Genomic DNA, 14916 nt, shown 5'->3' with positions numbered 1-14916 from the left:
GACTACAGAATCGAGAAGATAAGCGAAAAAAAAAAAAACTCCAAACGTGCAGCGCACTTTCGTTTCGTTGCCGTCTTTGCGCAACGAACGTTGTCAAAGTTAATTGAAATGGCAATGCTATCATCGCTTTTTAATCTCTAAGATGGTCGCTTCATCGACGGTTTATCGTCGCGAGTTCGATTCCGTCGGAAATACCCATACAGAGGCTAATATCTACAATTTTCTTGGGATTTTTACTTTCGGTCTGTGCGTCTTATTGCAATGCAAATGCTTGCCATTGTATGTAGCAAAGATTACTTGCATGTGGTAAATAACAATCAAAGTAGCGAATTTTAGTAATCAAAGTTTCACGACGAACACTTGCGCATTATTATTACGACACATTGAGTGACACCAGGTTACGTGCACTGTTTCTGTTCCCTAAAAACTGAAATTTGAATTGCGTGTTCAAATAACGTAAATACTTAAGCTGATTTAAAATTCTTTTAACACTCCCGCAGGCTTCGTATTACCCATGTGCACAGCAATATCCCTTTTGAAGAATTATTCACCAAGGATTAAAAGTTAATCTTATTATTTCAACTTTGTTTTGTTCAAGTTAAGTAAATATTTTCGGACCAGAAAACTGATGGGTGATTGCAATGAGCATCAAGCAACAACGACTGATGTTTGTGGAGGTGGGGTGGGGGGCGTAGTGCCTTAAAGTACCAGGCTAAAGTTTGTCATCCTCTATTTCGCAGGCAGCTCAGGAGCTTTTGACAGATCTGGTCACGTGAGCTGGTCGAGCTGATCATCATGCTAAGTTTATTAATGTTAATGCTGGCCGCAATGACTGCGGTAACGGCTTCTAGCGGCAGCAAACAATCCGCACAATCCACGGTAATTTCGTATAGAAAACTTATTGCAAATTTATTTGGTAACATTAAGGGGCGTAGCGTGAGATTTTGTAGGTGTACGCACGCGGGAAAGAAAAGTTCCAGCGTCGAAGCCGGCCCAACGTAGGCAGGTCTGGGGCATACTCCCCCAGAAAATTTTTTAATTTATAGGGTCTTGGAAATGCCATTGCCAGCGTTTTCCGCAGAACATTTTTAGTAAAATTAATTCGCAGGAAAATGCAGTAGTTAGTGGTTTATTTCATCCATCTCTAGTGTTGTTGGTAAACTAGAGGGAAAATAAGGCCAGTGACGCCATCAGAATTATGGATTAATAAAAGGATAAAAGAAACACAAAGACACCAATATAGTGCGAAAAATGTATTAGTCATTCCCGATTTAATATGATAAAAAATGCTTTTTCAAACAATCTCGACCCAGAGCTCTTCTTTGCTTGTCGAGGATAGAGATCAAGGGTCCTGGGGAACCCTGGGGCAAGATTTTCTCTGACTGATATCAGCAAAAAACAATAAAAGTGTTCCTGATTGGTCCATTTAAGTTTGCACGAGAGCAGTTGAACGTGCGGCGTGTCTGGCGTGTGAGCGGGTTTTTCCCTAGAAATGTTGAAGTAAACACGACCAGCCGATTCTTGATTTCAGCGATTCCAAAACAACAGTTACACGACTAATTAGGCAGAATTACTGGATTTTCCAATTTTCAAATAAAGTAGCTTAGCTACATATCGAAAATTGATCCAGAAAAAGATTTGAATGTAAAAAATAAAATAAAAATACACCGACATCTTTGCCAGCTATAATTTAAGAAGCCTGACACATTACTGATTTTTCTTTGACATCCACGTAATCGTATTCACACCAAGTAACCGAGTATGAATGAAAACTTGAGCTTCATGTCGTAAATTGCCCAAAAACAGACTTGCAACAACAACAAAAAAAAACAACAGAGAAAGTAAATCGTTCCCTAAAGTGATGTGTGTACGATGCGACTAGATATTTATACTTGTAATTACCTTCTTTTCCCACGATATAGCATTTTAAAGCAGCTTCGATCGCTGAAGTATTAATATTCATGAAAAAACATAAATGAAAGGACTCTAAATTCATATTTTGGAAAGTTTTATTGGAATTTCGATACGTTTATCGTAACAAGCCATTCAGGTTTCACTTATCGCCTCGTGAAGTAGTCCATACAAATATTTAATCAACTGTCAAGCATATGCAAACCTCAACTCAAATCTATGATTGGGAACGTTTAACGGTATTTTCTCAGCAGCTACCACAAGAACCTTGGATACCTGAAAATTCTTCAAGGGCTCCGCTAACTAAATTTCTTCAGTTCTAATACCGAAGCAGCGCAAGACTTTCGCGATGAAGTAGATATAAAAGAAGCAAAAAGTTTTGGTTGGATCAGAAAGCATGCGCTGTGAGGCCCAAATAGCCAGATTTTGGCTGCGCCGGCGCAGAGTTTCCCAGAGCTTACGCGCGCATTCCCAAACCCGTGAGCACTGGGTCAAGAATGGTATTTCAAACAACTTTTTTTTTGTTTCGAGCAACTTTTTTCTTTGTGAGCAATTTCTAGTTTTCTACGAATTCTGATATATCGGAGCAGCTTTTAGCGCTTAAATTGGCCTTGCTTCCATGTTTCACAATTTCCTGTGAAAAAGGAGCCAGATCTTCCACCTTGTCCCATATACGGGACCGGTCAATATTTATCGCCTGGGGGAGGGCTAGGATTTTTGTTGCGACAATAGAGAACTTATGTGATCCCCCCTTAAAGCATACAGTGTGGTGGAAGATTTCATGATCCTCCCTCTTCTATTTCAGCCACCACAAAAAGCCAGTGTTACTATATGCTAGCAAGTGACATCTTTGTTAATACTTACGTCTCATGAACCTTGAACAACAACTTCACATACCGATTGGTTGAAGTTTTACAACAGTGTTATAATTAACAATTATTTCACGAGGGCGCGTTGGATATGAGATGACAGATAGCTAACGAGGCGCGTAGCGCCGAGTTGGCTATAATCATCTCATATCCAACAAGCGCGAGTGGAATAATTGTTTTATTAAAAACGCCCACAAAATCTCGTTGAATCTCCCCGACTAGAACAAACCGGAAAAGACAAGGGACTTCAGCTATTCACATGCCACATGTCTATCAAAACTGTCAACGCGCGAACGGACTCGCCTGGACTGCATGAATGAAAAATCAAAACATTGTAGCGATGAACATTAGTTTTTTAAAAACTCATCGGGATTCTAGGATTTTACACAGCAGAACAGAATTTTTAAGTGACAACCGTCGAAATTACTGTGATTTTGGATTTTCGGTGCAGTTATAAAAGTAAGAACGACGGAGAAAAACTATTACCTAGGTCGCTTGTTATGAAGTTGCATTTCTAGTATTCTAAGAATCTACAGATCGAAAGCGTCCTTTCCAAGAATGTTTATTCTGAAATTAGAGCAGGATATGAAACCAGACCAACTGCACAAGCGAGATTTGAAGAACAGTTTCCTGATATATGCCTTGATTGGCAAGATATTTATAAATTGCCTATTAATGTTCTCATAGACACCAAATCCAGGGAATTCCAGTATAGAATTTTAAACAGGTACTTGACAACAAATTCTTTTCTTCATAAAATTGGTCTAGCAAATTCACCATCATGTACATTTTGTAAACAAGAGAGCGAATCCCTTGAGCATTTGTTAATTATATGTTCCTGTACTAAGAGCTTCTGGTCGGACTTTATTACTTGGAGTAATCAATTAAACATATCCTTAAGAGACCTTTCAGACAGCGATATACTTTTTGGTTTTTGGCAAAGGAAAGAAGACTACTTGTTTATCAATCACATGTTAGTCTTAGCTAAGCAACATATTTATGATTGTCGTAACAAATGTACTTATCCTTCCTTTACAGTTTTTTTAAATAAAGTCAGTTATATTCATCAGTTAGAAAAGAAACTTATGAATTCAAATAACAAAGTTGCCGATCAGGAAAGTAAATGGGAAAAGTTTCAGCTATTCTGCCGTGTTAGTGAGAATTAGAATGCAAAAAAACTTATGTCCTATTTTATAGTAGTAATTGTACCTAAACAGTCTTTGTGTCAGCCATTATTTATGTATAGTAGGAAGTGTATTTTGTGTACTTGTAGTAGTATTTTATTGGTATAGATGTAGTAGTGCTCGTGAAAAAAAAAAAAAAGGAAAAAAAAAAAGAAAAAAAAATGTGTTTTCGACAAACTTTCAAACAAACTCTTGTGGCTTTTTTGTTTGTTTTTGTCTTTTTTCTTTCGATGAAATTGCATTTCTAGTATTCTAAGAAATGAATTAAAACGATTTGCTTCGGGCGCCGTTCTATCGTTCGCGAAAAAAAATCTCAGCTAGCTTCCAATTTTAAACTGACGCGTACACCGACCATATATGGAGAGCATGGTATAATAGCTCTTATTATTCATTCAAAATATTTCCCCAATTCTGATTGGCTAAAAGCACATGTTTAATTAACCATAACCAGTTACTGATGACCAAATTTGGAGGAATTTTGACTTTAACGAGGAAATGACGTCAAAAATGCAGCGTTTTCGCAGGTTAAGGCACCGTTAACCGAGAAGACCTGGGGACGAGGTTGAGTTGTTTTGGTTGTGAACTTAAAAAAATGGCGGACATTTCACTCGTTTCAAGAATAAGAACTAGGCGAAAAAATAGCTAAAAACACGGCAAGAACAGCAAGAAGACAACTCGAAAGGCGACATCTGCTATTTGGAGAATATTTGCGGAGCTAGACAAACCTAAACGTACACTATCGAAGATGAACTGAACATCGATGGATCGATGGAGGTAAGCATGTTTTAACTATGTTTTTAAACTTGGAATTATTTTGAATGAATAATAAAACAGTTATTGAATTCGGCTTTCGTATCATATGAAGAATTATGGAGATCTCGGAGGGTGTTATCCGCCTCGGCCTACGGCCTCGACGGATAACACCCTCCTCGATCTCCATAATTCTTCATAAGATACTCAGCCTCATTCATTAACTGTTAAATATACCATAACGGCTAAGCCAATCAAAATGCTAGAATTGCACTATCCAATGATTCAGTTTTTAATAATAAATAATAATAAATAAGAGTCTTTATTCATAGTTGGGTAGTCACAACATACGTGTAGCTTTACATACATGACAATGCAATCTATTTAAGATCAAGCACAATTAGATAAAATTAAAAAGACACCTATTAATAAAAGATCTCTTAAAGCGTTCTGTTTTAACAGAGGGTAAGATAAAATCATGTCCTCTGTTTCGCAAAAATCAGTGTTGATAGGCAGATTTATGAATCTGCTTTTTGTAGCAAACAAGTCCGATTCAAACGGTATCTCCTTGGACAACAGCAAATGTACCGGCCGTTAAACACACACAAAACTTGAAAGATTTGTCAGATAGGGAAAACAGTCTTCTGCAAAACTAGAAGGGGGGAGTATGTCAAAATATCACAAAATTTATTGCAGGCGTGGATGGTTGCAAGAGCAGCAATGACGTTGTCAAGTGTGAGTCCTGCTTGACCACTATAAATGAAACCTTGAAATCCTCCGTCAGCAGATTTGTTACCCTTCATCGACGGCAAGCGAAAAGTCCTTTATAGAGAAGACCATACTCCAAAACACTTTGCAAGCGACCAGCTAAACTATTTTTACGAACGAGTAAAGGTGCTGTATGAAAAACTTCAAGAAGCCTCAAATAAGCTAGCAACAACCCTAATAAACCTGAAAAGGAAGTTTCCATCTCACATTGGGAGAGATCGTCAATCGGGCAGAAAAAAAGAGAACAAAAGAAACGTGAAAAAATTGAAGGAGAAGCGTTTACAACGGAGGGCACACTTGCTTCTCGAAAAACTCACCTCAAGAGAGGTAGCTGGAGAGATGTTTCATGCAATCAAAACTAACAACAATTTTACAAGCATCGCAACAATCGATGCTGAGTTAACCGGGAAATTGGTCAGGCGTCTTCATCTCGACCCTCTGCTATGGCTGCTTGAAAAAGGCGTTTTTAGTAAAAACATTACCTGTACCTTGCAGGTAGTAGTAGCCAGTTGAAACGAAAAAAGCACTGATGATTCAAGCTCGAACGAGGACTCTGCTTATAAATCGGAATAGGACTATCCGAGAGTTAGCAGAGGAGGGGATTCAAGTCAGTGGAGGACGTTCAAGAGTCGGTAAAGGGAGGCGTCCAAGAGGCTACTAAAGAAGCGCTGGGGGACGAAGCAGTGACACTAAACTAATCACTTGTTGATATACCATGTATATATATTTCTTACTTCTGTTGTTGTTGTTTGTAATGACGGTGTACCGCCACGTTTATCGAACGTTCTTATTACGGGGATACCTTTCAATGACTCTAAAGAATTTATAACATGGAACTTTGTGGACATTTAAACTATAGAACGTAAACATTTTTTAGCATCACTTTTAATATATAAGCACAACTACTGACTATTTCATTATATTAGTTCGAGTCTAAACAAGATCATCAAAAAGGTAATCAATTGATCCCACCCCTTCAAATAATTTTCTCCTGTTTTTTCCTGGTCCCCCCCTTAGTGCCTGTCAATTAGGGCTGACCCCCCCGTCTGTTCTATTGAAAACCGTGTAATCCCCCACAAAATCCTCCGCCCCCCCTCCCCTTCCCCCAGGCGACCAATAATGACCGGTCCAGTAATAGGCGCAAGATACATGCAGCTCGGTTGCTAGGTCAGCGGTGTTTTAAAGAAAATTCAAAATGGCGGAAGAAAATGGTTGAAAGTTCCTTGAAAACAAGAATTTTATTGTCTCATTATATAATTTTTACATCATTAATGTTAATATTGAGGTGTAGTCTTTACTCATACACTTTTTGGTTTTAATTGAAGACAATTTTTTTAACAACGCTGGTTGATTACGTCGCAAAATTACACAAGATGCATGGAAATTTTTACTTTTGTTGTACAATTTGCATGTTTTGCATCAGATCGCTAATAAAGAGGAGTCCAACCAAAAGAGAAACTTTTGAGCAACTTACGTGAATGGGAAATCTCGAGCAACTTGTGGAAAGCCCTCAGGACGCTACGCTCCTGATATTTGACAATAGGGAGCTTTAGCAACGACGACGGCGACGGCAACCAGGACGTCAAAAAAGCAATAGGTTTACTACGCAAAACAACAACTTTGCACGTGCATCACGCTTTTTTGTACATTTCTTTACCGTCCTTACACGACTACGACGTAAAAATGTCTAACTGCAAGTTTTATGGAGGACGTAAACAAGGGACGGCGAATCTCTTTTTCTCTCTCTAACTTGAGTGCGGTCCTCAAGAAATCAACTCCAGGGAAATTTGCCTACACTTGCCATTTTCAGCAAATTGGAATAAACGCGACAAAGATTGAAAAAACGGGAATTCATCTTAAAACTGACGTTTTCGCTGCCGTTGCCGTCGTCGATGCTAAAGCTCCCTAAAAAAGACGTGACGGTGGAGAGGGGAAGATATAACCTATAGAGCAGGCAAGAAAAGCTAAGACATGAAAATGAAAAAATGCCACCTTTTTCGAATCTCGTTGGACAAGCAATTTTTTGAGATAGGGTAAGCTCGAGCTGTTTCTACTAAAAGTACACAATCCTTTCTGCCCTTCAGCTTTTTGCAAACTAAACCTGAATACAATCAGGATCAGTCAGTCGAAGGATAACATATACTTTTAATAATTTTTTATATTTTCTTGTTTGAAACTAGCAATCTCCATCGTTTTGTTATGGTGGTTGTGGCATTCCCGGCATGCACGGCAAGCATGGTACTCCTGGGGCACCAGGCCGCGACGGACGTGACGGACGTGATGGCCGTGATGGAGCTAAAGGTGATCAAGGATTGCAGGGGAAGACTGGACCTCAGGGACCTCTTGGTGATAAGGGACCTGCTGGTGTAAAGGGAGAGGGAGGGGCTAAAGGAGAACCTGGAGCCCAGGGTCCCCCTGGACAAATATGGAAACCTGTCCCGATGCCGTTTAAGAACTGGAAAGAATGTGTGTGGAAAAACTTGAATGATGATAAGGACAGTGGTCTGATCAAGGTGAGTCGTGCATTTGCGATTTATCAGCATACAATTATCAAATTTACACACAACATAGAGAGCATGCAGCAGCAATTTTTCTAAAGGCCTTTTGTTTGCCTGGTGGAGATACCAACAAACAGCTATTGGCTTCTGGTATGCTCTCTCATAAAACGACATCCTCTATATAGAGGCCTAGTTACACACATAGGCTTGTTTAAATTCTGTCGGCAGAATTTCGAGCACATAAGGTACTCTTTCCAGCATTGTCAATGGTTGGTTATTATCAAAATAGTAATTGCAAACTAAGATTAATATAGGAATAAAAAAATACCGTTTCAACTAATCCGAACAAAATCAGGCGACGAATATCCTGCGTGGCAAATATTTGAAAGGGAGGGGAGCGGGATTCCGGGCGCGCGATAACCGCGAAAGTCAGTCCCTCGAGAGCGGTCTAGCAACCAAATCTCCTTCCCCTTCCCTTACAAACGCCTGTCACCCAGGCTGTACAATAAAATACAATTTTACTATGCCTCAATGAACGCTATGTCCTTGTTCCCTGCCATTTTTGTAAAATTCAAAATGCCCGAAGGCCTGAAAATTTTCTCCCGGTATACAGCACAATTTAGGCACTTACTTAAGTGAGGCATAAGACTGCAATTATGTAACACTGTCAGGGCGCGCCCTCGTTGGGGGTTGGACGTAGGGTTAACAACTCTAGGCCTCGCCGTAAAATAAGATGCAGTCACGAAAACTACGGCGACAATCAGAATTCAGGTGTCTGAGCAGAATTAGCAAACTGCAGCAATTTTTACGAGCACTGCCGACAGGGAGAATAAACTATTTAATTCAAACATGAACCACAAGGGACTGCAAAGGACCGCAAACGAATATGCCGAAGAACGTAGGATCTATTGCTGATCTTTTGATCAGCAAAAATAGTAATGTAATAATGTTCAAGCAGATTTTATACTTAGGCTAGCCAAAATTGTTAGTAAATCCCTTCGGAAACTTTACCACGTGGCCGCTTGCCGCTTGTCCATTTTCTCAAGAGGGCCACATAGTAGTTCTACCGTATATCGCTGCTCAGTAACTGCTTCGGACTGGCTTTACAAGCAGAAGAGGTACTTGGGCTTACACGTTAAAAGCCAGTGTCTGGCCAAGGAGCAGTTAGTCTCTTTGTGTACAAATAATTGTTCTATTATTCATACAGCAAATAGCCTACTCAGTCCAGGCGTTTAGATAGTGGAGTGCGGCGCGAAGTGAGAGAGCGGGAAAGATATCTAGGAAGAGAAGGAAAGGGAGAGAGGTTTGGCCTTCTCTCTTACTCCCTATAGTCTAGTAAAATTGTGGTTTAGCATCAAACTAATTGCAACAGAATCTTTTTCAACGCCATTTGATTGTTGGATGGCTTTGTAACAACATACTAAAAATTCGCCAAAATCGGTTAAAGTGAAACATGAGAAAAATTTGCAATAAAGATTTTCAACTTTCACCACAGGAAACCCAATTTCAGGGAGATCACAAATTCAGATAAAACATTTGATAAATGTTTTTTTTTCCCTCAAGAATTTACGATACAACATCGCTAATGTATTTTGGGTAGTTTTGGTTTAAAAACGCCGACTAAATGTGTGAGAAACACCTGGGTCAGAGTTTCGTCTTCACCGCTTTGCACAGGTTACCCAGCCACTCGTTTGTCTTCACATTCTGTTTTCGAAGCTGTAATTTTTTTTCTATGTCCCGGGGCAATCTCTCCCTTAAAAACCAGCTTCCCTGTTGTACTATTTCGTTTTCTTGAAACAAACGTTTGCTAGAACCAAAGTTCTTATGCCATGAATGTTCCGTTAACCTTTACGAAAGTAACAACGCTTTTCGTTTAATGAAAAGGCATTTCCCTCTCATCAAATTCATAGGCACTGGAGCTTAACCTGTTCAAAAACTCTGCATTGTTGTGGGTCGTAAAGAATTAATAAAACTATCCTCCCCTCCTCTCCAATTCACTTTTAACAAGAAGAAAATGAAAAGCTTCGAAAGAGTGAAACTTGTATATTTGAGGATGTTGGTACGTTAACAAAAATTAATGTATAGGTGACCGTAAAAGCTAAAGCATTATCTTGCTGGATTTTTAAAAACGTACCGAACGAAAATTGCAGTCTTTTCACTGAGTAAGAGACCAAAAGCCTACGGCAAAATGAGCCCAAAAATCCTCCTAGAAAAGAACAAGGAAAGGAAAAATAGAAAGAGCGAGGAGAAAGAAACGAGGAGAAGAAAGAAGAACAATAGCTGCACTCTTAGTTTTTATGTTGACTTCTTTGGAGATAGTTGTTGAAAGAAAAAACTGTTTGAGGGGAGAGCTCTACTTTGGCTGTAACGTTATTCAAAAATCCAGCTCTGATATATATTTTTCTCACCCTTGCGGCTAACAGAAATCTGATAAAAAAGATATCTTTTAAAAGCTAAGTAACGGCTTTCATTTTTCAGAACTAAAGCCTTAAGACTAAATTTGTTGTAGTTTTACAGCCAACAGTTCATTCTATTACTCTGAAAGCCTCCTGTTGTTTTGGGGTTCCTTGATTGGAACATGGGCTTCCTGTGCAAAAGCCACCTCGTTTTTAACAGCGAAAACTAGGTAGCAGTTATTCTTTCTTCTTTCACTTTTCCATAAAAGTAACAAACACATTTTTTGCATTTTTTATTTAACTGTATAATTTCAACTAACGTGGGTGCCCTGTGTTAAAAGCTCAAAATTTTGACATGTTCCCCCGAACGGATTTTGGCGGATTTTTAGTATGTTGCTAGATGGGCCACCCTTACTTAAATGACGTTGAAAACAATTATGTTGCAATTAGTTTATGTTAAGCCTCGAAAATGCCTAGATTGACTGGACTACTAGCCCACCCCCTCGCTGTTTTTCCTGCTCACTTCTCTCGCGCCGTCCCCACCATCAGAACACCTGGAACAGGTTATATTGCAAATAACTCTGGGGCTGTGATATTAACAAGTTCAAGCGACCGGGTGAGGCTATGTTTTTTTTCAAACTTCAATTTAGAGAAAGAACTACGCTTTTAAACCTTTCAAGAATGTCAGGATTTTCTTCAGTGTTTCGGGTAAAACTTTGAGGCTTTGGCATAACATAAGCGCGCCTATGTGTGTGACTAATGAACCCTTTGAACAGCTATGAACAAATGACCTTCTTGAAAATTATTTTTTTTCATGTTGGTTCTACAAAAAAATGTAAAGTGTAACGCTTAAAGGATTCTGTTAATTAGCCCCTGTATTTAGGCCTGTATCTGATGGTAAGATCTCTGCTACTAACAAGGACGTTTCATCTCTCAGTTTACTCTGAAGACTTATGTGCCAATCAATTCAAAACTTCAACATCCGCCGAGGTAACCTCGCGGGCATTTGAACTTTTAAAGACAGGCCTGGTCAAATTCTTATTCCCTCCTCTGTAGAAGCTGCTGCTGGGTATCCCATTGTCTCCCCCGCGCTTCCGTTTTCTCTCTCCCCAACTTCTCTACGATACAGAGAGGCCTTTGCGGAGGAAAGAGAAATTCTCCTTATACATTACGGGCTAATGTAGTAGTCAAATGACTCTCCCAATGAAGAAATGTGTTGAAGATTATATGATGTGTGGAAGAAAGGTAAATGTTTCGGAAGTGTAAAAGTAAGTCGGGCTTATATCTTCCGGTCATGATAATATGCTTTGTTATTAAAAAAGGGAGTGAAATTGGGGTCATGGTAACAAAACTGCATACACGTAGCTTTTGAAGTGCTTGTCGAACAAGTCAATTTGTCTTAAACTGTGTCAAATCTTCCATCTAATCATGAGAAAGATCGCATCTATCGAACTACGTTGTTAGAAACCGGATGTTAAAAAAAAATATTAAACTTGAGGCTTGCTGTTCACAAGGGATGGTCAAATGCCCGGGGTTTGCCGGGGAATGTTAAGGTTTCGAATTGGTCGGCACATACGATTTCCAGCAACCAACAGAGTTCTAAAGTGACAGCGTCTTAAAAATTAAATTTGTGAAATTATGGAATTTGTCAAGATATTCCGAAAGAGCAACTTCCAAGACGCCTACTTGCCATAAATTAGCATTAAAGACTATTCACACCCAAGTCAAATTTAGAAGGATTTGTATGGAGTCATCAAAACATAACTGGGGTAATATCTCAGAGACAATTTGCCCCACAATGCTAGTTTTTGGCAAGAAGGCCTCTTGGAAGCTGTTCTTCCAGAATACCCTGGCAAATCCCATAATTTCATAAAATTTAATTTTGTATGACGTCACACCTTAGTACTCTATACGCGTGACATCTGGAATGTCAAAGATCTAGCTAAAAACGGTCTTTAACGCTGGATGAAGGGTCCAGGGAGGTAGGGGGGACGGGAGGACAAGTAACAGGAGTCACCGTTTCTACGGGGAGCGTTGACGGGGGTCAACTTTAAAACCTAAAGGTGCTTGATCATGGTGGATCTATGCCTAGCCAGCAAAATCTTGTATAGCAAATTAAGAAATGCATAAAGCAAGGCTGACTACAGCGCTATTGGATTACATTAGTCCCTTTTTCCAAAAAAGGATGAATTCAACCTCCCAGCTGTGGAGTCAGCCTTGCCTCTTCATTTATCAACTGTTTTATTTGTCTATCCACAACGACCACAACTACTAGGCAGTTGCTATTAGATCTAAGCTAGATCTAGGGTTTGGATGTCATGGAACATGGAACAACGTGTTGCCGAGCCTCTTCATTAATAGATTTTCTGTCAAATTTTTTGCAGGACTGTGTTTTCACCAAAAACTTTTCTGATACTGCCCTTCATGTTTACTGGACGGGTGCATTGAGAATTTACGGCTGCAATGACTGCTGCAAACGTTGGTACTTCACTTTCAATGGCGCTGAATGTTCTGCTCCTCTGCCCATTGACGGAGTTGTCTACATGCAGACAGGCGGTAATAAAAATCTCCATCGTGTCCGCCATATTGAGGGGCACTGTAATAACATCCAGAAAGGAAAGGTGCGCGTGGGATTCTGGATCGGCAACTGCGCTTCATATGGAAACGCTGATGGCCAAACAGGATGGAATTCAGTGTCCCGTATATTTGTTGAAGAAGTTCCTAAAGCTCAAGCTTAAAAGTGACTTTAGATTAAAGTGACCCAGGAGATCATGAGTTATTATGAGTTCTTATACTACAGAAAGTAAAAATAGATAAAAGACTTTGAAATAGAGTGAGTGATTTCGACCCTTACCTGTTTGGGTAGTCTGTTGATATTTTTATAATAGTTTTAGACAGTAGTGCTTCAGATTGTTAAAAACTATAACTCAGAAGTCCGGGATTTCAGCACGATCTATTTACATATGATTAAGACGTTTATTAAAGTGTATAACTGAAAAGAAGCGTTTGCTGTTTGAGCTTATTTAATTATTTCTCATTAAAAGCAATTCTTCTTAAGGTTTGATAATAGAGAGGTTTTTTCCTGACCTGAAACTATATAATCAAACCTCAGCATTCCTCGCCAGTAGTCTAAAGTTTGAGGCAACTCTCATAAGTTTAGTGTTCGCGAAGGGAACATTTCATTATGTTTACTCTTGTGATAGCTAAGGACAGCTAATTGTATGTCAGAGACTCTTGGTCAAAAGCTCCCCATTTCAGCACCATTTAGCAACCGAGAAGTGCTCGCTAATAAGTCGTCGTTTTTTTTTTCGCTCCAACCTTCACTCCAAGCTCCTGTTCTCATTTTTCTTACACGGTCAGCTCTTTGATCCATTCACTAGATAACCATGTTTTTTCCCCTCCTGACTCAGGTGATTGTACTAGTTATACAACGGCACAATTTGTCCACCCCCCGCCGAGTCGTCGGCTAGCCATACTTGTTTAACACGTGGTGTGCTTGTCCTTAAGTTCTAGATCATGATATATGTATTGACCAATAATAATAATAATGGAAACTTTATTTGTGTTTTCGAATTTACAGTTGTAAATCTCGCTACGTATAGGCAATTTACAAATGCTGCTTGAGATTGGATTATTAAAAAGAAAAAAGAAACCAAAAAAAAAACAAAAACAAAAACAAAACAAAACAAAAGCCAAAAAAAAAACGAATTCAAAATTGCGTTAAGTCTGGGCTATTCCAGTTCCTATTTCTACAACAAAAGATGTAATATGTTGCTCTAATGGCTATATTTATCATTTTCTTGATTATATAACGTTGCTGCTTTTTGTCGATGCCAATGTCATTTATCATGTCTAAGAAAGTGGAGCATTCATCGGAGAAAACGCCAAGGGAATTATGGAGAGATTTACAAATCTCACACATCTGTAATTTCTACTCATTTCGTTGATCAAGTTAATAACAATAATAATAATAAGAATGATAATGATAATTAATAATAATTAGAGAAGAGAGCAGAACAGTATTCCTATCAATTATTTATTTTTGAAGTAATTGAGTCCATGTTCAGACGTCATACTTCACATGAGTCGGATCAATTCCAAAAAAGGGCCTGTTTACACAAAGGTGGGGGACCACAGGCAGGTGAAGTAATTGGCATAGGTGAGGTAACCCGCCTGTCCATATGATCTCTCATTTTAATTTGATCACGTTTACTTTACTTTTACGTTTACGTGACCGTAGGAGAGATTATATGGACATGCGGGTTACCCCACCTAAGCTGGGTACCTCACCTACCTGCAATCCTCATCACACTTAACTGGGACAACCCTTGCTGTACCCATATTTCTGACAAAAAGTTGTGCTCCTCACCCCCCCCCCCCCCCCCCCCCGTGTTGATTTCTTTTGCGTCTGACATGAAAACACGCAAAAACCAACATTGAGGGGGAAGAAAATACCCCTATTGTTCTGACTAATGTGACGAAGTGACGAGTATTGCAGTTTCGTCACGTTAAGTTGGGACACCCTGTGCTGAACCCATAT

At 39.3% G+C, this 14916-nt stretch overlaps 2 protein-coding genes across 2 annotated transcripts in view; one reads left to right on the top strand and one right to left on the bottom strand.

The window, feature by feature from the left end:
* Positions 1–14916, bottom strand: part of LOC140937809 (zinc finger CCCH-type with G patch domain-containing protein-like) — a 204926-nt gene that overhangs the window by 179133 nt on the left and 10877 nt on the right. The gene's annotated exons all lie outside the window — the stretch shown is intronic.
* Positions 739–13378, top strand: LOC140937791 (collagen triple helix repeat-containing protein 1-like). Its single transcript, XM_073387364.1, has 3 exons — positions 739–879; positions 7663–7995; positions 12761–13378. The coding sequence occupies exons 1-3, from the start codon at positions 796–798 to the stop codon at positions 13112–13114; spliced, it is 771 nt and encodes a 256-aa protein (XP_073243465.1). The 5' UTR covers positions 739–795; the 3' UTR covers positions 13115–13378.

This window comes from Porites lutea, chromosome 5 (genome assembly GCF_958299795.1).
Source record: "Porites lutea chromosome 5, jaPorLute2.1, whole genome shotgun sequence".
NCBI classification, from domain to species: Eukaryota; Metazoa; Cnidaria; class Anthozoa; order Scleractinia; family Poritidae; genus Porites; species Porites lutea.
This window is presented reverse-complemented; position numbering and strand designations above follow the sequence as displayed.

Bases quoted from the DNA above. Each gene is read 5' to 3' on its own strand.
- LOC140937791 (XM_073387364.1), top strand. From the start codon at position 796: ATGCTAAGTTTATTAATGTTAATGCTGGCCGCAATGACTGCGGTAACG. The intron at 880-7,662 runs GTAATTTCGTAT...GTTTGAAACTAG, and splicing joins AACAATCCGCACAATCCACG to CAATCTCCATCGTTTTGTTA. The intron at 7,996-12,760 runs GTGAGTCGTGCA...AATTTTTTGCAG, and splicing joins AGGACAGTGGTCTGATCAAG to GACTGTGTTTTCACCAAAAA.